Source organism: Trichosurus vulpecula, chromosome 9, assembly GCF_011100635.1.
Source record: "Trichosurus vulpecula isolate mTriVul1 chromosome 9, mTriVul1.pri, whole genome shotgun sequence".
NCBI lineage: Eukaryota > Metazoa > Chordata > Mammalia > Diprotodontia > Phalangeridae > Trichosurus > Trichosurus vulpecula.
The window spans coordinates 155,291,831-155,316,612 of NC_050581.1; the positions used below are offsets into that span (position 1 = coordinate 155,291,831).

General features: G+C 43.5%; 1 protein-coding gene across 1 annotated transcript; it reads right to left on the bottom strand.

Annotated features, from left to right (window-relative positions):
* Positions 1 to 1,129: 1,129 nt before the first annotated feature.
* CAV3 (caveolin 3) lies at positions 1,130 to 24,490 on the bottom strand. The gene is made up of 3 exons (XM_036739124.1): positions 24,243 to 24,490; positions 1,572 to 1,947; positions 1,130 to 1,456 (listed from the first exon to the last, which is right to left on the bottom strand). The coding sequence occupies exons 1-2, from the start codon at positions 24,351 to 24,353 to the stop codon at positions 1,606 to 1,608; spliced, it is 453 nt and encodes a 150-aa protein (XP_036595019.1). The 5' UTR covers positions 24,354 to 24,490; the 3' UTR covers positions 1,130 to 1,456; positions 1,572 to 1,605.
* Positions 24,491 to 24,782: the final 292 nt, after the last annotated feature.

Genomic DNA, 24,782 nt, shown 5'->3' on the forward strand with positions numbered 1-24,782 from the left:
TGATTAGAGATGGTCATTTCTCTTTGTCTCCATTTCTTTGGGTTTAAAATAGAATGGTCGGGCTAGATGTTCTCCTCTATCTCTAGATCTATGATTCTATGACACCTCTAAGGTTCATTCCAGCTCCAAATCTTAGATCCTATTATTACTAAGTACTTGAAAGGCTATGCCATGGAAGAAGGGGTAGGCTTGCTCTGTCAGACCCCAAAAGAATGCAACTCAGAGAAGTGGGTGGAGATTGCCAAGAAACAAAGTTAGGCTCAATGCCAGGGAAACCCTTCTTTTTCACTAAAGGCATTCAAGCAAAGGCTTGGTGACTACTTGCTCATAAAGGGAATTCCTTTTTCCTTACAAGTTGGACTGGATGGTCCCATGAGTTGGTCCCTTCCAACCTGAGATTCTGTCATTCTATGACTCTATGAATGTTCCTTCCCTCACTCACTCTGTATCCATTCGGGATGGGCAGGATGCGCAAGGGAGTGAAACAAAGGAGGGAAAAGTCTTCCAAGGAACTTAACAGATTTCACACTGCTGGAGTAAGTGACTACTGGGAAAAAAGAAGACACAGCACATAGTTTCAAGGAAAGAAGTGTACAGTGATCTGCTGGAGGGGTCTCAGATGAGCTTCAATCAACTCTTTTTCTCTGATTCCTTCGATGATTAGATACCCTTTAGAAGTGATCCCAAAGCACTATAAGATATTATTTACGGATTTTCAGAGTTGGAAAGGACTTAGTTGGGCATTCAGGCTTTACTTAAAGACCCCAGTAAGGAGAACCTCACTCCCAAGGCACTCTGCTCTCATTTTGGATAGCTCTGAGAACTTGGAAGTTTTTCCTTACCTTAAGCTTAAATTTGTGTTTTTGGAACTTCCATCCATTGCTAACGGTTTGTCTTATGGGACCAAATAGAACAAACTGAATGCTTTTTTCTTTGCCAAGACACTTTCAGATATTGGAAGATGGTCATTATATCTCTGTGGAATCTTCTCTTTTTTAGGCTAAGCATCCTGAGTTCCTTTAAGAATATTCTTGGGAATAATGAATATCCTTGGGGAAACAAAATAAACATTTTAAGAGGACACTGTGCTCTAATCTTTTGGACAGAAACAAAATGAACAACTACCCCCCCTGCAGCCAAAACCCTTTATTGGATTCCAATCTGCCAGTCATAATTGCATGTTGCCACTAAAATGCAGGGGTTTGCAGGGTTTTAGGAAACAGTGATCCCAGGTGGGAAGAGGCTGGTTTCATGCCATTACAGTGAAGACTTAAGATTACAGTACAAATGAGTGCTGAGACTCATACAGTAGCTGCCCTCTGAGCAAATGGACATCATCTTGGCTGTGGATCCCACGGTGGGGGACAGGGACAGAATGAGGACCAGTGTGCTCAAATGTCATTATATCATTTCCCCTTTCTCTACACATTCTTGTCTCAGAAAGAGCAACAAGTCTCTAAAAAATAAAATACATAGAAATCCCCATGGAGTGTTGTTGCGGAACTAGATGTGACTTTAACATCCCCTCTACCCCTCTTGCCTCCCTCCCACCATCACCCTGCCAGACTCACAGGTTTCATCTTTCCCCTCCTCCCCCAAGCCAATCTAGGCCTCCTTTCTCAAGGCCACTTTGATGCTGCTGAAGACTTGGCCAAGGGCAGCAAACAAGGGATTGCAGAAGGTGTGGACACAGAGGGAGTAGATGCGGCTGATGCATTGCATCTCAATCAGGCAGCTCTTGATGCAGGGCACCACTGCCCAGATGTGGCAGAAGGAGATGCAGGCAAAGATGAAGCCCCAGACGAGGGCCAGTGGGACGCCCAGCAGGGTGGAGATCAGGCGGTAGCACCAATACTTGCTGACCGTGAAGGTAGTGTAGCTGACCTTCCAGACGCCGTCAAAGCTGTAGGTGCCTTCAGGCTCTGCGATCACATCTTCAAAGTCCACCTGAGACCCAGTCCAGAGTGAGGGAAGAAAAGAGTACTTGTCAAAACACAAGGTTTGGGACCAGAGAAATAGCCACGCTTAATGGCAAACTGATGTGAAGTGGCATAACCAGAACCAGGATAACAACATAAACAGAGAGAAGGAAAGCAAAATGATGACAACTGAATGCTATGAAATTGTAATGACCAAGCTTGGCTCCATGGAAGAGATGGGGGAAAGCATCTCCTCTTTTCCTTTGTAGGCAGACTATTATGGGTATGCATGAGGCAGTACATATAATGCCAGAGTTTTAAGATACAGTAGTCTCACTGAATTTTTCCCCTCCTTTTTATTTTTTTATTATATGGGATGACTCTCAGAGAGGAGGAAACATTGGAAAATGTAGAAGATGTAAAAAAGTATATTAAATTTATTTTTTAAAAATGGAACAAAATTTACGGAATAACTAGAGGTTAAAAAACAATAGAAGAGACTTTAGCAATCATTTAGTATGAAATTTTCAATTTCACTTATCAGAGAGCTGATATATATGTGTGTATGTTTGTATATATACATACATATACATATGCATATGCATATGCATATACATATACATATATATGTATGTGTATATATATATAGTAACATACAGGGGTGTGCTGGTAAATGTTTAACAACTGGATTTTGGTGGTGGGGGGGAAGGTAGGACAAGTACCCATGACACCCTTTTAAGTTTAATCTACAATATTAACATTTCTCTATCACTTTCTTAAGTCTAGACAATCAATAGAACAATAAATCAAACCCTGATTTGAATTGTTCACTGATTTCCAAGCTGTAAATATTCATGATGAAAATATAACCATCAGCTGGAGTCCATATGAGCTGTTTCCAGCACAAAATTCTGATTACAATGGGGACTAGAATTCACCTTTAAAATTCAATGATTGTGACAAGCCCTAGATTCTACCTTGGAAAAGAGATGAGAAAAGTCATTCCTCTCCATTCCATGCAGAGGATGGGGAGGGGCACTATAGGTGTGGAACATCCTAGGCACTGTCAGACTTCTTGGATGTGCTGGATACTTTATTAGGACTGTATTTCTTCTCTTTCTTTTTTATTCTTAGTTACAAGGAAGGATGGCTCATCAAGTAGGAGAGGGGGTGCAGGAATATGTCCGGAAATGAAGATGATGTAACTACAAGAGAGAACAATATTTTTAAACTAAATGATTCTATGCACGGAGTGTTCTTACTTTCAGCCTGGTTTTCCTACCTGTCTTCCTCTCTCTTCTCCCAATTATTTAATGTGTGCTCAAGGAAAGAAAACTTGTTAATATTCCACAGGATCCAAACTCTCTGATGTTATGTGAAGTCAAAAATTCACTGAGCTTGGGGTGTATTTTTTCCAGTGAACACACTTAGAGAGTATTAACAAAGGATCTCAAACCAGCAGTCCCCAAAGCCATGGACTTCCTGCTGGGTGCCTTTGCAGACAGATGAGTAGTTGGATAAACAGGTCTTTGTGAAAAGAAACAAGGTCTCTGGAGAGACAGAATATTGAAGAGGGACCTGCGCGTCTTCAGGTCCCTGACTTCTCTTCTCTTCTCATTTTCCTTCTTCTACTCCCATCTAAGATGCCCAATGTTGGCTCCTTTATCTGCTAAGAACCTATTCGTGGAGCCCTCAGTCACACTAGAGAGTAAATAGCTGCTGACAATTAGGCGTGAGATGTTTCCCAGTGCTTCTACACTTTAACAGTGATTAAAATATTAAGCTAATGAGGTGATTTCAAGGAAGAGACACAGCCACTCATCTCTATTAACTACAGATCTCTCTCTCTCTCTCTCTCTCTCTCTCTCTCTCTCTCTCTCTCTGTGTCTCTCTCTCTCCCCTTCCCCCCTCCTCCCTCTCTCCTTTCCTCCCCTCTGTCTTTGTCTTCCTCTCTCTGTCTCTGTCTCTCCCTGTCTGTCTCTGTCTGTCTCTTTGTCTCTGTCTCTCTCAAAATCCATACCTCAGGGGGTTATTTATTTGACCCTGGATAAGTCATTTAACCTTACTCAGTCTTTGTTGCTCCATCTGTAAAATGGGGATAATAATAGCCCCTACCTCACAGGATAATGTGGTTCACAGGAGATAACATATATAAAGTTCTTTGCAAACCTTAAATCTATATAAATACTTGTTATAATTATTTACAATTATTGATATACATAGCCTCTGGTAGTATACTCAATTCAGCTCAACTCAACAAACATTTAGTAACTCTATCGCAAGGTATTGAATTGAAACAAAAGTGAAACAGTTTCTGCCCTCAAGGAGCTTATATTTTCCTGGGGTAATACATGCAAGCAGATAACTAAATGCCAAGTGTATACAAAGTAAGATAAAGTGGTTTCCATATGGAGAAAACACTAATAACCCAGGGGATCAGACGAGCCACACAGAAACAACCTGAGGAAATGTGTTTTTCCTCCTGCCTGCTTCTCTCAGGTCCCAATCTCCATCTGGCTCAGATGTAACTGCAACCTGAACTTGACCCTATCCAGACACGGACCTTTTTGGAGGGACCTGAGATTGTGTGATTTTTGTACTGAGGTAGAAAAAGGCAAACCAAAGGCACCAGTCTGGGGGTGAGAAACTCCTGCTCAGACATAATGTGCTAGGTCTCAGTTTCCCCATTTGTAAAATGAGGCGTTTGGTCCACATGGCCCCTAAAGCCTCTTTTAGCTCTAAATGTATGATCCCCACGGTTCAGCCTTCACACATTTACACAGCATCTCCTCTCTGCCTGGCATTTGATACTGTCTCAGCTTTACCTTTCAGAATGCTTATCTTCTTTCACAGTCCCCTCATGAAGCCTTCTTTGAACCTGCTTTCCGATCACACCAGGTGAAAGTTTTCTTTCCCTTCCCAAATATTCCTAAGGTACTTTGTCTGGATCTCTTCTCCTCCCGACCCCCTGCCCATCATTCCCTACCTTATATCATGCTCATCTATGAATTCATTCTCTTCTCCAGTAAAATGTAACCCCTTCTGGGCAGGGACTATTTTCTTTTTACACACAGTATACCTCTTAATGGGTGTTTGTGGAATTATCACGTTTTTGCTTTATAAGATAACCAGGCTGGAGAAAGTAACGCTGGAGTGCCAGTGTCTCCATCCTAGAATCCAATCTAGGTGGGACTTGTGTGAGTTCTTGTCACTCCATGAGTTTGAAGGTACAGGTACATAGAACCCCCTCTCAGCTGAGAGCTGCTAGTTGGCATATGCTGCAAGCTTTAGGGTGGGGTATTTCTCACCGCTGGGAACCTTATGGCAGAGAACAGTAGCACACAAATATCCTTAGTCTGTAAAGCTCCTGTTTGGCCTGGCACCAAGAGGCCACTTTGGGACGGGAGTAGGATTTCCCTTCATGGATTCTTCTGAGTGTATTTTGATATCTCCTCCTCCTAGAGCATTCCAAGCCATTCATGCCTCTCTGTAAGGGAGGAGAGCTCTGGTCAGTGCATTCTCAGGCAAGCAGGTATTGCCAAGAACTCTTTGGTCTATACACCGCTTGCATCTCCTAGGTCACCGTCAGAAATTCTTGTGGTTCTGTGACACTGTGGGAGGTGGGTTGTATGAAAAGTCACAGTCCTTGACTTCAAGAGGGACTCAAGAAGGCTACCCTAGCTCAGGTCTATATTCTGTCTCTGCCAGGGGTGTGACAAAGAATGCTTGGTGAAAGAGGTTGCCCTCTGTACTAACAACCTCAGCAAGATCACCCTCTCCTTAATAAAAAGCTATTAATTAATTCAACAAATTTTTCTTGAGTGCCTCCTTATGTGCAAGACCACATTGTGGGGGTATGCAAAGAGATGGTCTTTGATCTCAAAGGACAAACTGTAAAAAAGTGAAACAAAAATATGAGGTAATAGATAATTAGCTGCCAAATCAGAGATATTGGCTCTAAATGCAACAGGAGTTCAGGGCATCCGTTGCCCATGAATGTTTTAAACTACATCTGAATTTCTGTATATTTTAAGTTTGTGCCACTCCTTCAAAGAATAAGGTCCATAACTTCCCTAGCTGTTGTGTTAAGAAGAACTTATTTTAAAAGCATCTCCTATTTCTAGAGGACCTTCCCTACCTAATTCAGCAGTCTGGGATTTGGTGGACAAGCCTGCATTCTCCTGCATGTAACCTTTGTGATTTTGTACACTTTGAATCCATCTAGCCTTGGTCTATCTTTCCAGAATGAAGCATTTTAATATTTTTGACTCTGTCCTTCTTTGTAGACCTCCTATTCCCATGACCATTTTAATTGTTGCCTCTCTCCCATATACATGAATACCTCTATTAATGAAGATTAAATCCAATTTCTCATTTTGGTCAGGGTCCCATGACCCATTTTGACTTAAGCACAGTTAAAAGATTAGAAGCTATTGGCAAGGATGTATCCATTGCTGACCCAGTAACCCAGTCAAGACATTGCCCAACTTAGAGGTGTTTTCTGTGTCTAAGACCTCCGGTAGTTTGCAGCACAGTCTAGATCATAAGACTTCCTCAAGACTGCACACAACACAGGAGTACTCAGATACATATTGAAGTTGAGAATTCCTGGGGAAAAGCTACAGCTATGCAAGGAAAGAGAGCATTTACACAACTGCTTGTTAATTATCCTCTTCAATTCTGTGGTTATAAGAGAACATTCCTTAGGTGTTGGTGATCAAGTATGGTTTGGCATGGTGTCAAAACTCAGCTCATGAATGTATTTGTGATGGAGAGAGGGGGAGAGAGGGAGAAGGGGAAGAGAGAAGAGGAGAGAGGGAGGGAGGGAGGACAGGAAAGAGAGAGAGAGAGAGAGGGGGAGGGAGAGAGAGAAAAAAAAGAGAGAGAGAGAGAGAGAGAGAGAGAGAGAGAATTGAATGTGAAATGGTTGGTTGTTGTCCTATGTTCTTGAAGAGGATCAAGATGACATCATTATGTTAGAGTCAGGTTATACTGTGTTTGATTGTAGCTGCTTGGACCAATATGAGCTCAGAATGCTTTGCCACAGGTTGGGCACAAATAGTCCATGTGAACATTTGGAGTGGATTCTCTAAATTTGCACATCTCTCGGTTTTTTTTTTTGAGCTGCTTTTTTCTGTTCTGATCATAGAGCACAGCACCTGCTTTGATAAGGGCACGCTATGCTGGGCAGTCCTGTGCCAGTTTCTCCCATGTCATGCAATCAGTTCCAAAGTTCCAAAAGAATCCAAATTCCAAAGAATGTGAAATAGTTGTTGAATGTAAATGGTGTGGCTGTTGAATATTGGCAAATGTAAGGAATGGGATATGAGTGCCAATCCTCAGAGCTAACTACATGTTGGGTGTGTGGGGCATGTGCTCTGGGATCAGACAAAGGCAGATAACCTTAGTTTACGCAGTTTGACTGGAGAGGATATAGGTCTTTGCTGCAGTGATAGGAGAATTTCCGTATCAAAATGACCCTGTCCTAGCAGTTGTAGAAAGCTGTTTGGCACAGTTCTGAACTCCCCAATAGCCTAAGCACAGCAAAAAAGAGCACTTGGGGGAAGCTAAAGGATCCAGACTCTAGATCAACAAGTCTACATTTGTTGATAATTATCAACAAATATGAGGTGTGTGTATGTGTAAATGTGCAAGTATGTGTATGTTTTTGCATGTATATGTGTGGATGAACGCAAACTTTCAAGGATATCTCCCAGGAATGCTAGAACATCAATGCTCTGCCCCAAAGAAGTATCCCCTGGCTCTCTTTCTTTCTCCAATGGTGGAATTGGAACTGCTTAGCCTAAATACCAGCCTAGAGGTTCAAGCTCTGAAGAGAGAGTGAGAAAGATTCCAGTGCCCACAATGGAGTTACTGGTGGAAGCTACTGCCTTTCTGCCAAAATGGGACCAGAGGCTAAGGGAATATTATTCTGGTGACAATAGGCTTACCACAGATTAACTGGCCCACCTCCCCTGACTGTGGTAGTAACTTCATTGTCAGAAACATCATTATCAGAGGTAATCAAGACTATGAATTAAAGACTCAGAATCTGGGTGCTTTTTCTACCAAGCCTCAGCTGGCTTCTCTCCTCTGAGTCAGGTAGGAGGTAGTTCTTTGTCCCTCTTAGGGGGTATAGGGGCCCTCTCTATATCATCTCAATTTAGGGACATGGAGGCTATGGTAGTATGAGGTAATTAGTCCCCACAGGCTGAAAGAATTCATTTTCCTCTCAGCCAGGCCAACCCTAAAGTGGTCAGTATCACCCTCATTTCCTCATTCTCCTCAGTCACCATTGCCACCAGCCCAGAGGCAAAGCTCTAACTAGGGTGGGGTGATCAGAGGTTTAACCCAGGCTCCAGATTTAGAGGATGAAATCAAGGAGCATATAGTAAGTGCCTACTATGTGCCAGCCACTGATCTTAGCACCAAGTTAACAAAAAGTGTTAGTTCAAAGAGACCACTGACAGATGACTCCTTACTTCCTCTGGAAGCTACAGCCCAGGGATGCCTCGTCTCCACCTCAGCACCTCTCTGCCCCTATCCCTCTTTCTCCATGGCTTCAAAAATTCATTTCAAGGCCTGTTTTGTGCTGCTGACTGGAGGAGTAGGGCGGAGTGGTGCCAGCCCCAGGTGCAAAAGCTACTAGACACAGCCCTGTTTGAACTAGACATCCTGGGAAATGCCCAAATCTGTTCCATGCATAGGCTGACTTTGTCAAAAGGAGCTTTGTTCCCAGAGGGTTTACTAATTGACAGTTCTACTGTAACCACCATTGGCAGATGAATTCACAAATTGGCTGATTTCCCCAATATTGAAATTGTGGGCGGCAGTGGGGGTAGGGGTTGGCTGCCTGAGATGAGAAGATAATAGAAGGGAACTTTTTCTCCCTTCCTTCTTACAGTAACACATAGAGTCTTGGGGGTTTGAGGGTACATCATTTAATTATTCATTTTCTTAGAAATCATTGGTCCTGATGTTTCAATTAGACAGTTCCCAGCAATGCTTTTCACCAAGGGGTCTGGCTCCGAGTATCCCTATACTTCCTTGTCTTCCAGAGGAAGCCAGTATAGAGTTCTGCAGCTGTCCCCCCAACTTGGATCTGAGAGAAGGGCCTGCTTTGGTCACAGTTCACTAAGCCTCTCTCCGGGAAGGGGGAGGTGGCATTTATGTAGCTGGAGTCAGGGAGCTCTGTGGTGCATGCCAATTTCCCCAAACAATACAGTGGCTTCATTCCTTTATTAGTTACTAGAATTGCCGGGGAAATGACTTATTTTGGTGGGGGACTGATAATCTTCCCTTTGCTCCCTTTCTGAGGCAGAATGTTCTGTCTGTGTGTGAAGGGAGGGAGGGGAGAGAGAGAGAGAGAGAGAGAGAGAGAGAAGCGGGAGGGAGGGAGAGGGACGGGAAATGAATCTGCCTAACTAAGTCAGGCAGCCTTGCCTACGTTTATTTTTGGAGCAGGAAGGTGGTAGTTTGATTAGTGTGAGCCAGCTGGAGCAGCAGTGGGACAGGGTAGATAGTGTGGAGGGCGTGGAGCACTTGCAGGAGGCAGGGGAGGCTCTGCGTGGCCCTGCTGGCTTACGTGGTGTCCTATGTGAGTTAATGAAAGCTCTGTTGCTGTGAAATTCTGCCTGACATTCCCAGACTTACCCAGCTTGGCTAAAGTACTTGAGAACCCCAGTAGAAATGGATATATAGTATTGTTGTTCAGCAGTTTTCAGTCATGTCTGATTCTTTATGACCATTTTGGGTTTTTTTGGGCAAAGATACTGGGGTGGTTTGCCATTTCCTTCTCCAGCTCATTTTACAGATGAGGAAACCGAGGCAAACAGAGCTCAGTGATTTGCCCAGGATCACACAGCCAATAAGTATCTGAGGCTAGATTTGAGCTAAGGAAGATGAGTCTTCCCGACCAGTCCTGGTACTCTGTGCCACCTAGCTGTTCCTTCTATTATTATTATTATTATGATACATTCATTACTAATAGCATCATACACTATTAATTATATATAGTGTGATGATAATGCTGATTAGAGCCACATCATGGAATCATAAATCAAGACCTCACCTCCGAGTCAAGAAGCTCAAGTCCTGGGTTCAAGTTCTTCCTCTTACAAATATTGGCTTATGTAATCCTGGACAAATCACTTAACCTCTCTGTGCCCTTAGGCAGTGTTCTAAGTCTACAAGTTGCAAAGCAGATACCAGTCAGCTTTGGTAGAGGGCATTCCTCATGTAGAGTTTCGTATGCCAATGAAATCAGGAGATTTGAAAAATTTGCTAATACTAGCTCATAGAGGCAGTAGGGGGTAGCAGATAGAGGATTGTGCTTAGAATTACAAAGAGCTGTTTCTAAATTTGACCTCTGATATCTACTGGCTGTGGGATCTACTTATTAAGTCCAGGATAGGTTGTCATCTGTATCTGTGGAGGGAGTTCCCCATGATGGCATCACACATGTTCAGTGGTCTAGTGATAGTAGCTCAGATATGACACTTGAAATTTACAGAGCACTTCGCCCATTAGACTGTGAGCCTCCTGAGGTCCGGGACTATCTTTTGCTTTTCTTTGTATCCTCAGCCTTTAGCACAGTGTCTAGTTCAGAGTAGGAACTTAATAAATGCTCATTGATCGACTGACCTGATCTCATTCGTTCTTCAAAGCAGCTTTGTGAAGTAGATAGCATTACTATGAATCCTATTTGTTGGATGACACTAACCCAAGTTTGCACAGCTAGTAAGCACCAGAGCCAAGATCTGAATGGACTCCAAGGCCATTTTTCTTCACACTATAAATGTGATCTCCTGAAAAGTCAGGAGAACTGGCTTCTAGTCCTGACTCTTCCACTGATTTGTTTTGTGACCATGGGATGATCACCCCTCCTTTCTGGGTCTTAATCTCCTTATTAGTAAAATCAAGTCAGTGAACTCAGGGGTGTCCAGGTCCTTCCTGGCTCTAAAATATAATGTATGTCACATTCAACCATTTTTAGCTGGGAATTTCTTGAACAGGAATTAGTTATTTAGAGGCATTCACTGAGCAGGGTCCTGGGAGGGACCCAAGTTTTGACTGTGTACGAGTGAAGACCCAGATTGAGAAGAGCTGTGTGGAGGGTAAACTTGCGTTGAATACCAGTGTGTGGGTGTCTGGGCCGCACAGTTGGCAGGTGCAGAGGATTATGGGAGGATTATATTACACATAGGAATAGCTTGTAGATGACAAACCAATACAGGGCATGTAAATTAGGCCACTAGCGTGGCCAGAACCCCTATTCTGGACCCTCCTTGTGAGGGATTCCTTTTGTCTAGATTTCTTACTTGCATGTAAGACACAGCCTATTTTTGGACTCATAGGATCATGGATATAGAATTAAAAGGAGCCAGAGATGTCGTTTGTTTGGGTTAACAAACCCCTCATTTTAAAGAGGGAGAAACTGAGACCTGGAGAGGGGAGTGACCTATCCAAGGTCACAAAGCAGCATGGAGCAAAGCTGGGATTGGAACCCAGACATTCTTGGATTTCAATTCAGTGCCCTTTTCACGCTATGCCTCCTTAGCTCTGGTTTCCCAAAATCACTCAATCAATCCTCTAACATTTACTAAATGCCTACTATGTGCCAAGCACAAGAGATATAAATATAAAGGTGAGAATACCCCCTACAAGCAGGAAAACTTACATTCTACTGCAAGCATTGAGTCATGGAACCACAGAAGTTCATAGTTGGAAGGGGCCTCAGTGGCCATCTCCTTGAACCCATATCTGAAAAAGAAAAACCTCTACGAGCTCATCCAGCCTTTGCTCAAACACTTCTAAGTTGTGTGAATGACACCGTGCCTCAGTTTCCCTATTTGTAAAGAGAGGGGCAGTTGGGACTAGATGGCCTGCTGAGGTCCTTTACAAATATAGGATTCCATGAATCCACTAGCATAAAATTCTGATTGCTGGGAAGTTTTTCTGTACATTGAGTTTGAATTTACTTCTTTTCACTCAGTGCTTTTTTGATCTTACTGGGTGTGTGGTTTTGGTCCACTCACTTTAGACAGGAGGATCCTGGGATCTGGATGAATGCCCCAGGATAGTGGTCCTCAAACAAAGGTTTCAAGCTCTCACTGTTGAAAGGGGTGTTCCATAGGTCTGTACTCCTTAGAGAATGGGTGGAGAAAGGAGACAGGACCCAGAATAGTGTAATTCAATAGCTAGGGACTGGGAATTCGTAGGAGAAGGCAGGAAGACATACATAGGCAGAGTCAGATGCGCCAACACAGAGTGTCAGACATGTGGTCAGTTCCAATTCTGTCTTCGACGTGCAGGGAGGAGGTTGGGTGGATCCTTCCAAGTTGTCTCCCAGCTCCTACCTTCTGTGTCTCAGTTGGCTTCTTCTTTCCTCTTCTTCATCCACATCACTTTGTAGAACCAAAGCATAGAATTAAAGGGCCCTTAGAGGTAACAGGATCATAGCTAGAAGGCACCTGAGAGAGGGTCTAGTCCAGGGGTGGGGAACCTGCAGGAGTTGAAGTCACACGTGGCCTTCTAGGTCCTTGGGTGTGGCCTTTTGACAGAGTCCAAGTTTTACAGAACAAATCATTTTATTAAGGGGATTTATTCTGTGAGGTTTGGACTCAAAGGCCTGCACTTGAGGACCTAGAGGGCCACATGTGGCCTCAAGGCCACAGGTCTAGTCCAACCTTATCATTTTATGGAGTAGGAAGTTGAACCCCAGAGGGGTTGAGTGATTTGCTGGAAGCCACACAGCTCATATATGGTGGAGCTGGGATTCTTCTCTGGGCTGTGCTCTGGGCCTCCTCCATCATGCCTCAGCTCTTCATCCTGAAACCTTGCTCCAGCCCTGGAATTCGAACATTTGGAATAGCCTCTGCCCCTGCAGGCCTCTTCCTCTGATTGGGCAGCTCCTCCCAGAACCTCCATTTGGGAAGGCCCCCAAGCCAGCGGTATCTCCTCCTTCTCCAGACTGCATTCCCACTTAGCACAATGCCTGGCACATTGGAAGCACTTAATCAATGCTAATTAACTGACTCCCTGGAGCCCACATACAGAGAAGAGTGTAGGTTGGTGATACAGAGTTGGAAAGGTCATTCAGTCAAACTCCCTCATTTTTCAAATGATGGAAGTGAGGCCCTGAGAAGGTTAAGTGATTTCCTCAAATCTATTAGCAAATAGCAGAGCTGAGATTCAAAATAAGGTCCTCAGACACCTTGTCATTCTAGAGGCAGCTGGTGGCACATCACATAAGAGCCTGGAGATATCCTGAGTTCAAATCCTGCCTCAGATACTTTATTAGCTGTGTAACCCTGGGCAAGTCACTTAACCTTTGTTTGCCTCAGTTTCCTCATCTGTAAAAGGGGATAATAATAGCATTGACCTCAGAGGGTTGTTGTGAGAATCAAATGAGATAATAAAAGCACTTAGGTAATATATGTAAAGGAACCCACTGTGTATACAGTAGGTATTGTATATAGTACACATGGCACATAGCAGGTACTATATAAATGGTCATCCTCTCCTTTCCCTCTACCATTTCCATGAGATCTATTTCCTAGGCCTCTGGTTGTCTTATGTTCCTCACAGTCATATGTTTAGAGCTGGAAGGGAACCCCCTCACCTTCTAGATAAGGAAATCAAGACCCAGGGGGACAAAGTGAACCTGTCCAAGGTCACTAATTGGCCGAGTTGGGAATGGAAATTAAGTCTCTAACATCAGATTCAATGCTTTTCCCACCATACCGGTGACTTCCTTCCAGGGTCTTCTCAGTAGCAGGAAAGCAGCTCCAGTTAGTCACTGGAACCTCTGAGTACGAGTTAGCTTAATGGGTTTGCCATACAGGGAGGAAAAGTCTATATTGTCAAAGGGGACCTGAGGTGGAGGGCCATGCTTCGCCCAAAGGAATGAAAGGCTCGTGGTGACTTCTCTGTCTCTGTGGCATGTGTGTGTGTGTGTGTGTGTGTGTGTGTGTGTGTGTGCACGTGTGAGTGATATTTGTGGGTAACTCAGACTTTTCCTGGCCCTTGACCCACTAATGGGCTACATTTAAGAAAGTTCAATTTGATGCTTTTAAATGGGAACATATTAAATCATTATCATTTATCATGGCTCAGCTCTGCTTGGAAAACATCACATATTTAAATCCAAGTCACCAGGCTCTTACCTTAGAGCATCTCAGACTGAGAGTGGAGAAGCTTTTTTCCCAGGCAGTTTTAAGGTAATTGGACCCTTCCCCCTTCATGAGACTGTGGGTAGGCTGAAAATCAACAGGGTGGGCTGAACATTAGAAATCAGGGACTGTTTTCTATCTTCCATCCATCCATCTATCTATCTATCTATCTATCTATCTATCTATCTATCTATCTATCTATCTATTCATTCACTCATCTATCAATCTATCTATTTTTTTATGCGTCCCCAGCACTTAGCCCAGTCTGGACCATAGTAGGCTCTTAATAAATGCTAGTTGATTGATTATTCTGGTTTTAACTATATTATTAGGTGTGTAGGAGAGTGGGAAATGGCGACCCCATCCATACACAGACACGGTCTCTTTTAAAGGTGACGATCCTCACCTCTGCCTCTTAGGTACCTAATCTTTATTCAAAATTCAGTTTAAGTGCAGCTTCCTACATAAGGCCTTTCTTGATCTCCCAGTTGCTGTCATTCCCCTAAATTATTGTATATTTACTTTTTATATACTTTGTATTTACTCATATGTGTACATGGACTAATTTCCTGTTTTATCTCTCCATCCTGTAGTGCCCAACACAGAACCTGACATAACATGGGCACTTCATGAATGATTCTTGAACTGAAAACTCTTATTTACAGGTTGTAACAATGGGCTGTGTCTGACAAGTACTTAAAAAGGAGAGAAGGAGCCCCAAAATACCAAGTGGGGGACCCTGGAAACCTTGTGGAGTCCCACTTTGCTGTGTGATTTTGGGCAAGTGGAAATTTACAGTCAGAAGATTTAATCATTCCGGTCCTTTAACTTATTAGCTATGTCATCTCAATCAAGCCACCCCATCTCTCTGGGATTCAATTTTCTTATCTCTAAAGTGAGGGGATTGGACTATATGATCACAAAGTTCTCTTCTGGCTCTAAATAGATGATTTTCTTGTATCGTGCCTTCTCCTCTCCCAGCCCCCACTGGCACTGACAACTTCGGTCCTGTAAGGTCAGTGGGGAATAAGATCTTCCCCACCCATCAATAGGCCTCATGTGGAGCCCATTGAAGGAAGCTTGCTTGCTTGTAGGAAGGCTTACACACTTTTTGTTAATTTCTAATTAGGCACTGAGTCAGAAGGCTTCTGGCTCTGAGCCTAATAACTGAAAGTATATATTCTTAGAGGTGAGGTTTTGGTTTGGGGGCTCACTTACAAGAAGGATCTTATGATTCCCTGGTTGAGACTCTGAGTGGCTGTATGTTCAGAGCTCCTCAGACGTAAAGGGTCTCTCAATTCAGTGGTGGATGTAAAACTTTGATTCAGGCAGTAAAGCCCTGTCTATTAGTCTTTATTTCTCTTCTCTGTATTTTTTCTTTTTAATTAAAAAAGATTGTTGACCCCTGAAATAGCTATCTTTCCTTAGTAAAGCAGATAAAAGAACCTGTACTAGCAGCCATCCTGGGTATGCCAGTGTGGTTGTCGTTACAGGCCCCCAGAGAGTGGCTGGGCAACTTACTCCTTCTCCCTTCTGGTTGGTACTATTGGATAACCCTCAGGGGCTTGGGCATTTCTGGTTCATGAGCCCCCATCTTGTGTACCCTTCCATATTGATTAACTACTCACAGTTAATTAGATTTTAGAAAATGGTACTTACTAATGTAGTGTTCTAAGAACAGTTGGTACAAAAACATACTTCCAAGCATTAGGGACACACTATTTCTTGCAAGTAGGTACAGAGTTCAGAGAGAAGTTGGCTCAAGTTTAGAGAATATGATGTGACCAGAAGGTCACTCATGGCTTAAATTACTTCTTTGAGCCGCAGGTTCCTCTTTTCTCAAATGAAGAGCTTGGGCAAGATGATTTTTAAGTTATCTATCAACTCAAGCATTCTATGATCTCTAAATCTGTTCCCAAGGCATCTTTTTCCCCATTGCCCCTGGGTCTACTACTTTTTTCCTCCTTGAAAAGAGGAAATTTTCCTGTATTGAACTGACAACTATTTCTTTTCCCAGATGCAGTCAGGGAGATTCTGGAACAAAAAGTAGGCCTGAGAAAATAGTATTGACATCCATTCAAGCATCAAGAAGCTTAGACTCAGGAGGGTTCAGTCTCTCTTTGTGTTGACTGATGGTCCTTTGGCTGTAGACAAAACAACCCTGAGCATGTCAGCAGAGCCCCAAGCCTAGAAGGATCCCCCAGCAGTAGGGAAATGGGGCTTATGAGGTCAGCCTTTATGGAAGATCACTGGCTTCTTCCAGCTAAATGAATGGATGAGCTTCATGGACAACTGAACAGGAAACAAGGCCCTCAATTCTGACCAAATATATCTTTTTTTCTAAAACCTATCTTGGAACATTTACAGTCACTTCCAACAGTAATGATAACCACTCGCATTTCTCTGGCCCTTCAAAGTTTTAAAGCAATCTCATCATACTGACTACCACACAATTGTTATCACCCCCATTTTAGAGATAAGGAACCTGAGACTTATGTGTCCATGGTTACACAGTTACTAAGCTTTGGAGGCCAAGCTACATCTTCTTTTTTCAAGGACAGCATTCTATCTGGTATCTTTTAAAAGGTATGATTCATTCCCCTGGTTCTGATAATCACTCACATTTGTATAGTGCTTTGAAGTTTACAAATTCATTCAACAAGCATTTGTAATTAAGCACTATGGGTCAGATATTGTGTTAAGTGCCAAGGAAAAAAAACCCAAACGAAATACCCCTGCCTTCAAAGAGTTTCAGTCTAGTGGGGTGATACAACATCCAGCCAGATAAATACAGAGGATTTCATCTGTGGGTGGAGGACCAACAGCTGACTAGGGGGAATCTTTCCTGGGAGGGAGGTAGCATGAGCATTATTAAGTCTATTTTACTGAATAAGAACCCCAAATTTATGGAAATTGTAAATGTAAGCATCAGCTTTGTCATTGGTCTAACTGTTCTCAGTGTTTGTGTTCTTTGAACTCCATTCAACAGCAACAAAAAAAGATGTGTTGTAAACCCCCAGGGTAACTTAATATTGTACTCATAATATTCTGCAGTTATTTACTGCTTAAGGCAGCTTAAAGAATTTTAGCACAAATTCATTAGACTAACATCCAATGATTCAATGATTCTATCATGGCTCTAAGAACAGTTTTGTTGAGGGAAGGTGTGGAAAGCATTGGCCAAAGAGTCAGGAGCTGGCTTCTAGTCCTTACTCTGACCCTTTACCAGATGACATTGGGCAGGTCACTTGGCTCCTCTCACTCCCCCTCTCCCAGTGCAGTTTCTTCCTCTTCCTTAAGGTCAAAGGTGAAGTGACTTGCCCATAGTCACATAGCTAATTTGGACTTGGGCTCAAGTCCTCACTCTGATACCTCTGAGACCTTGGGCTGATCACTTAACCTCTGGTCTTGGATTTCCTAATTTGTAGAATATAGCCTTTTAATTTCATAACTTCTAAGGTCCTTTCCAGCTCATAATCTGTGATCTAAGTATTAGAGCTAAAATTCAAACTCAGATCTCTCAGTTCTAAGTTCTGTGCTGTAGAATGTCAGTGGGGGGATGGAGACGAGATTGTTGACCTTCCTCTTGTCATTAACTTTTGAGAAAACTGACTCACATAGGTAGGCAGTGGGAGAGCCATGGATAACAGGATCCCAGGTCTGACATCTATTTTAACATTCTTTCCACTAAACCCTTCTACTTTCTCTCCTTCAAACTTTTGGAAAGGGTGTGTGTGTGTGTGTGTGTGTGTGTGTGTGTGTGTGTGTGTGTGCGCGCGCGTATGTGTGTGTTATTCTGGTGTGGAGGAGAAGGATGAATGATGGTCATTGTTCATCATGGGATTTAGGGACCTTAGAGACCCCATAATGCAACTCTTTCAAGGCAGGAACTGTGTGCTATCTAAACTTTGTCGTCTTGCCCAGCTCAGAGCTAAGTACACAACAGGTACTTAATAAACTCTGGTTGGAGCAGCTAGGTGGTGTAATGGATAGAGTGTTGGGCCCAGAGTCAAAAAGACTCATCTTCCTGAGTTAAAATCTGGCCTCAGACACTTATTAGCTGTGTGACCTTGGGCAAGTCACTTTACTTGCCTCAGTTTCCTCATCTGTAAAATGAGCTGCAGAAGGAAATGGCAAATCACTCCAGTATCTGGGGTCACAACGAGTTAGATGTGACTGAAAATGACTGAACAACAACAAAATATTGGTTGTTGTGTGACTTGCTCGGTGTTATAGAGGTGATCCGGGATTCAAACTTAGGTGTTCTGACCTCGGACCCTTTGTCTTTCTCCACACTTCCATCCAGAAAGTATTGAAAACTAGGAAAAAAACATTTGGCTCCCCTTCTTCCCCTGGAAGCTTTGATGTCTTTGATAATACAAGGATCCTGACTCCTATGGGATATAATATAGTGTCACTTAACTGCTGTTTGCATTAGTCTCCTCGACTGGGAATTGGGGGTAATGATGGTACATACCTTCCCGGGTTGTCGTGACGTTCAAGTCAGATATGTGTAACACACTGACACAGTGCATGGCATGTAGTAGGCATTATATGATACTATTTATTTAGACTATTACTAAATCACTATTACATTTAATAATATATGATGATTAATATGTAGATTAATTACTATTATATAAATACTATCTATATTATTGTTAATTGCTATTTTGTCATTATCATTACGATGATTATCATGTCATCTGGAGTAACTGGGACTCGTCAGCTTGGAGAAGAGAAGACTCAAAGGGGCGAGTCATCTTTGGGCAGCTGAAGACCTCCCAAGGGGGAGAGGGATTGGTCTTGTCCTTTTTGGCCCCAGAATCCGGAACCTGGAGCAATTGGTGGAAGTTACAGAGAGACACATTTAGACTTGGTATAAGGGAAAACCTCCCGAATAATTCACACCATCCCAAAGTAGAACGGATTGGCATGGGTGACAGTGGCTTCCTCCTGTGTGGGAGGTCATCAGGCAAAGATTTCATGACTTGTGAGCTCTGTTAGAGAGGGGATTATTACTCTGGTATTGGCTTGAATGAATGACTGCTGAGGTCCCTTCCAACTCTGACATTCTGTGATAATAATGGGTGAAGTTATTGCTGTTCTTCAGTTGTGTCTGACTCTGCATGACCTTATTTGGGGTTTTCTTGGCAGAGATACTGGAGGGGTTTGCCATTTTGTTCTCCAGCTCATTTTACAGATGAGGAAACTGAGGCAGACAGAGTTAAGTGTCTTGCCCAGGGTCATACAGCTAACAAGTGTTTTGAGGCTGGTTTTGAACTCAGGTCTTCTTGACTCCAGGCCTAGCTCTGTATGAACTATGGCACCACCTTGCTGCCCCATTTATCATACTATTTTATGTTAATTGTATTGTATTGTTTTATGTTACATTGTGTTATGTTGTACTATACTATTAGGTTATTATACCATTCTCTGCAGCTCCAGAACCACTTACCATGCCAAATAGATGAAATGCCATTCCCAGACTCTAGGCCTCCAACTTTGATCCCATCATATTGTTAACATTTAAATGGCATCTAAAGGTTTGCAAAATGCTTTACATGCATTAACTTGTTTGATCTTCATAACAACTCTATGAAATAGGTGCTTTATGATCCACATTTTGCATGTGAGGAAGCTTAACTTGAGATTAGTTGAGGTTGGTCTAGGGTCACACAGTAAGTATCTGAGGCAGGACTGGGACCTAAGTCTTCCTGACTTGGAGTCCAGGGCTCTCCCTGCTGGGCCACCTGGCAACTGCACATTGTATATGATTGATAAGTGTGAAGAGGAATACACACACACACACACACACACACACACCCACACACACACACACATTGATCCTCATGGAGCCTTAAAGCTGGGAGGCACTCTGGAGATCGCCTGTTCCGGGGCCCTGATGATAAGGCAGATGATGAGGATGAAGCCCATGGTGGGGGCAGGGACTGAGACAACTGACCTATGGAAGTGAGGCTAGAGATGGGTCTTCTACCTCATAGATCTAGATCTTAAAGGGAACCCAGAGACCTTCTAATTTAACTGCCTGTGGTTCTAGTTTAGCCCCTGAGGTTCGAAGGGGCTGAGTCCACATCAAACCCAGGCCCTCTGACTCCAGTCAGGGCCCTTTCTACTATATTGTCCTGCCTCCCATTGATTCCCTGTCACGTGCTCTTCTCACTTGGTAGGGCCATGGGCTTTGGTGCTGTAAGGGACCTTAAATAGCAGATGATATTAATAATTATTGATGCTTTTGGATTTTTGACTAAACCCAGTCCCATATAAAACCCTCCCTGGTATTGTCTAGTCTTGACATTGACTCTGAGTGGAAAAGTCTTGGAAAAGGGACCCATCTTCCTTATAACAATGCTAACAGCTGACCAACCAGCAGGCAAGCCCAAAAGTGGCAGCATCCCCCCCCCAAAAAAAACCCCACCTTTCCTGTATCCAGCCCTGCCCAGCCCTCAGAGACATCTGGGAAGCAATCTCGGTGGTGACGAGACCAGGCAGCTACTGAAGATCCAGAAGAGAACGTTCTCGCCTCCAAAGCCCTTGCCACTACCCAATAATCGGACACCAGAAAGTAATATGATATTGTCAGTGGAAATGACATTAGAGAAGAAGCATTAGTGTCTGCTTTGCTGCTGCCCCCTAAGGACCATGGGACTTTTCCATCTTCCTCGCAGCTTCTTCGGAATGTGAGCTCCTGGAGGAGGAGGACTGTCTTTTCTGTTTCTCACTCCATAACGTCATGAGGTGCTTTCCATATCATAAACACTTAATAAATTTTTTCTTTCATTTATTCACTCACTCATCCATTTAATATATTTTATAAATGAAGACACTGAGGTGTCAAAGAGACAAGCGACTTGATTAAAAGTAGCAGACTCAGGCTTTGAACCAAGGACCTTGGACTCCAAGTCCAGGACACCAAGTGCTTTCTCTTCATTGGCTGCTCTGCTCTCGTGTCAAAAAGGAAGCTGTTGTAGGGGATACCTTCACCTTGGATGTTAGTGGATTTAAGACATCTTCCTCCCAGGGGAATGGCTTTTATAGAAGGGATTCTCAGGGTGAAGGCAGTGCTGAACCCAAAGGGATGTCTTCAGGTGGTGCTGTTTCAGAATTGGCGGGTGAGGGAGGAGAATACTTCTGGGTGCCCCAACACCACATGGTGGAAGGAGCCTCTACCCTGTGTGCATGGATGGCAGCCCTGCCCCTGATGGCAGGTGGTGTTTCTGGAGCACTGGTGGGATCCTCTGAAGAGCAGCATTATGGGAGACAAAAATTCAGAACTACCCTACTAATCCTTTCAGATAATCATAGTTCCTTATGATGGTTTCCAAAGGACTCAGTATATATGTATATATTTGTTGAGTTCTTTTTCAGTCATGTCTGACTCTTTTTGACCCCATTTGGGGTTTTCTTGGCAGAGTTACTGGAGTGGTTTGCCATTCCTTCACCAGATCATTTTACAGATGACGAAACTGAGGCAAACAGGGCTAAGTGACTTGACCAGAATCACCTATCAAGTAAATCTGAGGCCAGATTTGAATTCAGGAATATGAGTCTTCCTGACTTCAGGCCTGGCACTCTATCCACTGTGCCACCTAGCTGGCCATATGTATATGCACATACATACACATGTATATATGTGTGTATATGAATACACATGTGTGTATATGTGTGTGTGTGTATATAATTGTTTTGTTGATTTCTAGACTTAAGAAAGTAACAGAAAATGTTAATGCAGATTAAATTTAAAAGTGTGTCTCGCATATACGTACTGCCTCCTGCCCCCGCCCAGCTGATTGTTAAACATTACCAGTACACCCATGGTTCAAATCCTGGTGATTGGGTAAGTCACTTCCTATAAGGGGCAGTGTGATACTGAAAAAGAAAGCTGGTTTTGGAGTCAGAGGACCTGCCACTTATAGTATTTCTCACCATGGAGAAACCTCTTTAGGCCTCATTTCTTCTACATAAAAAGAGGAGGGGGTGGGCCTGAACTAGATGGCTTCCAGCTCTGATAGCCATGATTCCTTTGGTTCACTGAGACTAAGTGTCCTATGATATTTGAGTCCAGAGCATGGATGCCTATTGGAAGAAAGAGGATTTTCATTAGCATGAGGTATGTGCAGCCATAGCATAGCACAGTTGTATCAGTGGATTGAGGAAGGACAGCCAGGACATACAGGAATCATGGAGATTTTTGTGGGGATGGGGCCACATGAGTTGGGGAGACATCCTGGGAACTCATGGAGAATGGGAGCCACTCAGTGATCACTCAAATTGCCAGTAGCAGATGCTGCAAGGAGATTGCTGCACAGGAGAGACTCTAACCCTGCCTGTCCTGAAGACACCAATCATTCATTCTTGTTGCAGACAGAAACCTTCCCCATGCCTTCCTTTTTGGAACCGTGTGTCTTGGAGGAGCTTGTTATTTTCAGACTACCATGGGGAGATGGGAATATGCAACTGCGCCCATTCAGTAAATGTATGCCGAGATTGTTTTCTCTTGTTTTACTATTCATTCCTGTCCCAATTAAATGCTTTTCGGTTTCTATGATGTTCTTTGCCTGGGTCTGTTAGCATGCCTGAGCAAAATTCCATAGGCTCATAGATCCAGGCCTGGAAGGGCCTTCAGAGGCTATCCAGTCCACTCAACTCCTTTTACAGGTGAAGACTCTGAGTGCCCAGATTCACAGACGTGGGGAGCACTGGGGCAGATCCTCAGAGGTAAGGCGGTTCTTTTCACTGAACCACACCCAGTTTTCTAGGGGGGTGAGGTCCAAGTAAGTGAGGCAGATGGTTATTATTAAAAATTCCCCACAAACTGAGCGAAAATATAAGATATTGCATAGCGAGTTGGACCAAGGCTAGTTGCATCTATAAAAGTAGGAGGCTGGATGAGACAGTTTCTAAGGCCTCTTCTAGATCTCATCCTATGATCATTTAATAATAACTCTTCTCTCGAATGCCCTTTACAAAAAGCTTTCTTCCAAACACCATTGCAAAGTAGGCAGCTACTATCACCATTTTATACATACAGAAACTAGGGCAGTGAAATGCTTGACCCAGTTACTTAGCTAGGAAATGGCAAAGCCAAGATTCAAACTCAGTTCTTCTGACTCCATGTCCACTGGTCTTTCCATTATACAACAGTGCCTCTCAACAATGAAGTTTGGGATTGAAGAACCTAGAACAGAATGAACTTAGATTCTGCCTCCTCTTCTCCTTCTAACAGCTTCAACTTTTGTCCTATGATGCCCAATGAGAAAAAAAAAAGTTGCTTTGACTCTGCTCCTGTGATTTGGGGCTGGTGGCTTTCTTTCTCTGGGTCTCAAAGTTCTGATCTATAATATGAAAGGGTTGGACTGGGATGATCTTAAAGGTCCTTTCTATCTCTAAATTCTATGATTCTATGAATGTTTTCTCTGGGTTTCTCATAGGCTTCCACCCTTGCTTCACTTGAACATCCTGAGATGTGTGAATTTCCCTTCAGGGACCCTGGGCTGTACCTCCAAGATGCCAGCTGCTCTGAGTGTAGCAGGGGGAGCAGTCACCCCCATGACCTGGCACATAGAAAGTGTCTTTGAGGTGCGATGTCCAGGTAGGCTGGATGCCATCGGGTCAAGGGCTATTGTCCTTTGGCTGCGGCTTCCCCAAGACACGAAGTTCCCCCTCACTGTCTTCCATCACCCTTGTGTAGAAGACATTCTCAAATTGGGGCAAGTCACTTTTCTACTCTGGCTCTCAGTTTCCTTCTCAGTAAAATGATAGGCAGGAGCTAAATGAATTCTGACATTCTATGCTTTTATTCTAATTCTGCCAAGGCCGAGAGCAAGCCAACCTCTAAATACTTGTATCCAAGTGAGGCCAGTATATTTCCTTGATTCACTCTTAATATTCTGAAACATCTTCAGTGATTTTTCTCATAATTATTTAATGCTACGCATTTGGGAGTTGGTTAAGGGGAAGTTCAGGACACAGGTACACCGTTATAATGAGGCTTTCCAAGAGCTTATCTCTGCCTGAAATGAAATGTTCCCTGTCCCAGGTTGCTAATGGCCAAACAGACATTCTCTGGGGCACCTTGGGCTAGGGCTGGGGCCATCCCAGGGACAAAGCAAAAGGATCCCGATCCTACCTTAACCACATCTTCATTAATATGCTTTGGGTCCCGGTTCACCAAGTCAATCTCTTTACTGTGTATGTCCTGGATGATTCTGGCTTCCAGGTCCGTCTGTCCTTCAGCCATGGTAACACTCCTGTTTCGCCTGAGAAAAGCCCCAAATCCTTTTGGATGGGGGGGGGGGAAATACCCTGAGGGAAGTGATAAATTCAGTGTTCCCAGATTTGTACTCTCTGACTGTGAAATAAGCTCCACCCCGCATGCCGGGGGGACAGCTGTCTCACATACCTTCATCCACTCCTTTTGGTAAAGCAGACCATGGCAGGTCTCCAAGCTAAAATTAAGACTGGAACTCACACGGGCCAACCACTCCTTAAAGGGGCTTGTTGGGAGTCCGGCCCTCATGTAAGGCAGCAGTATTTTTGGTGTCTAGCATTCTTCTTGGTGCCACCAAGATGGGGGTGCAGTGTGGGAGTAGGGGCACACGGGTGCCCTCAGGGAACCCCCCCACAACTGTTGGCTGATGGAAGGAGAGATGACTCTGGAGCTTTTGGG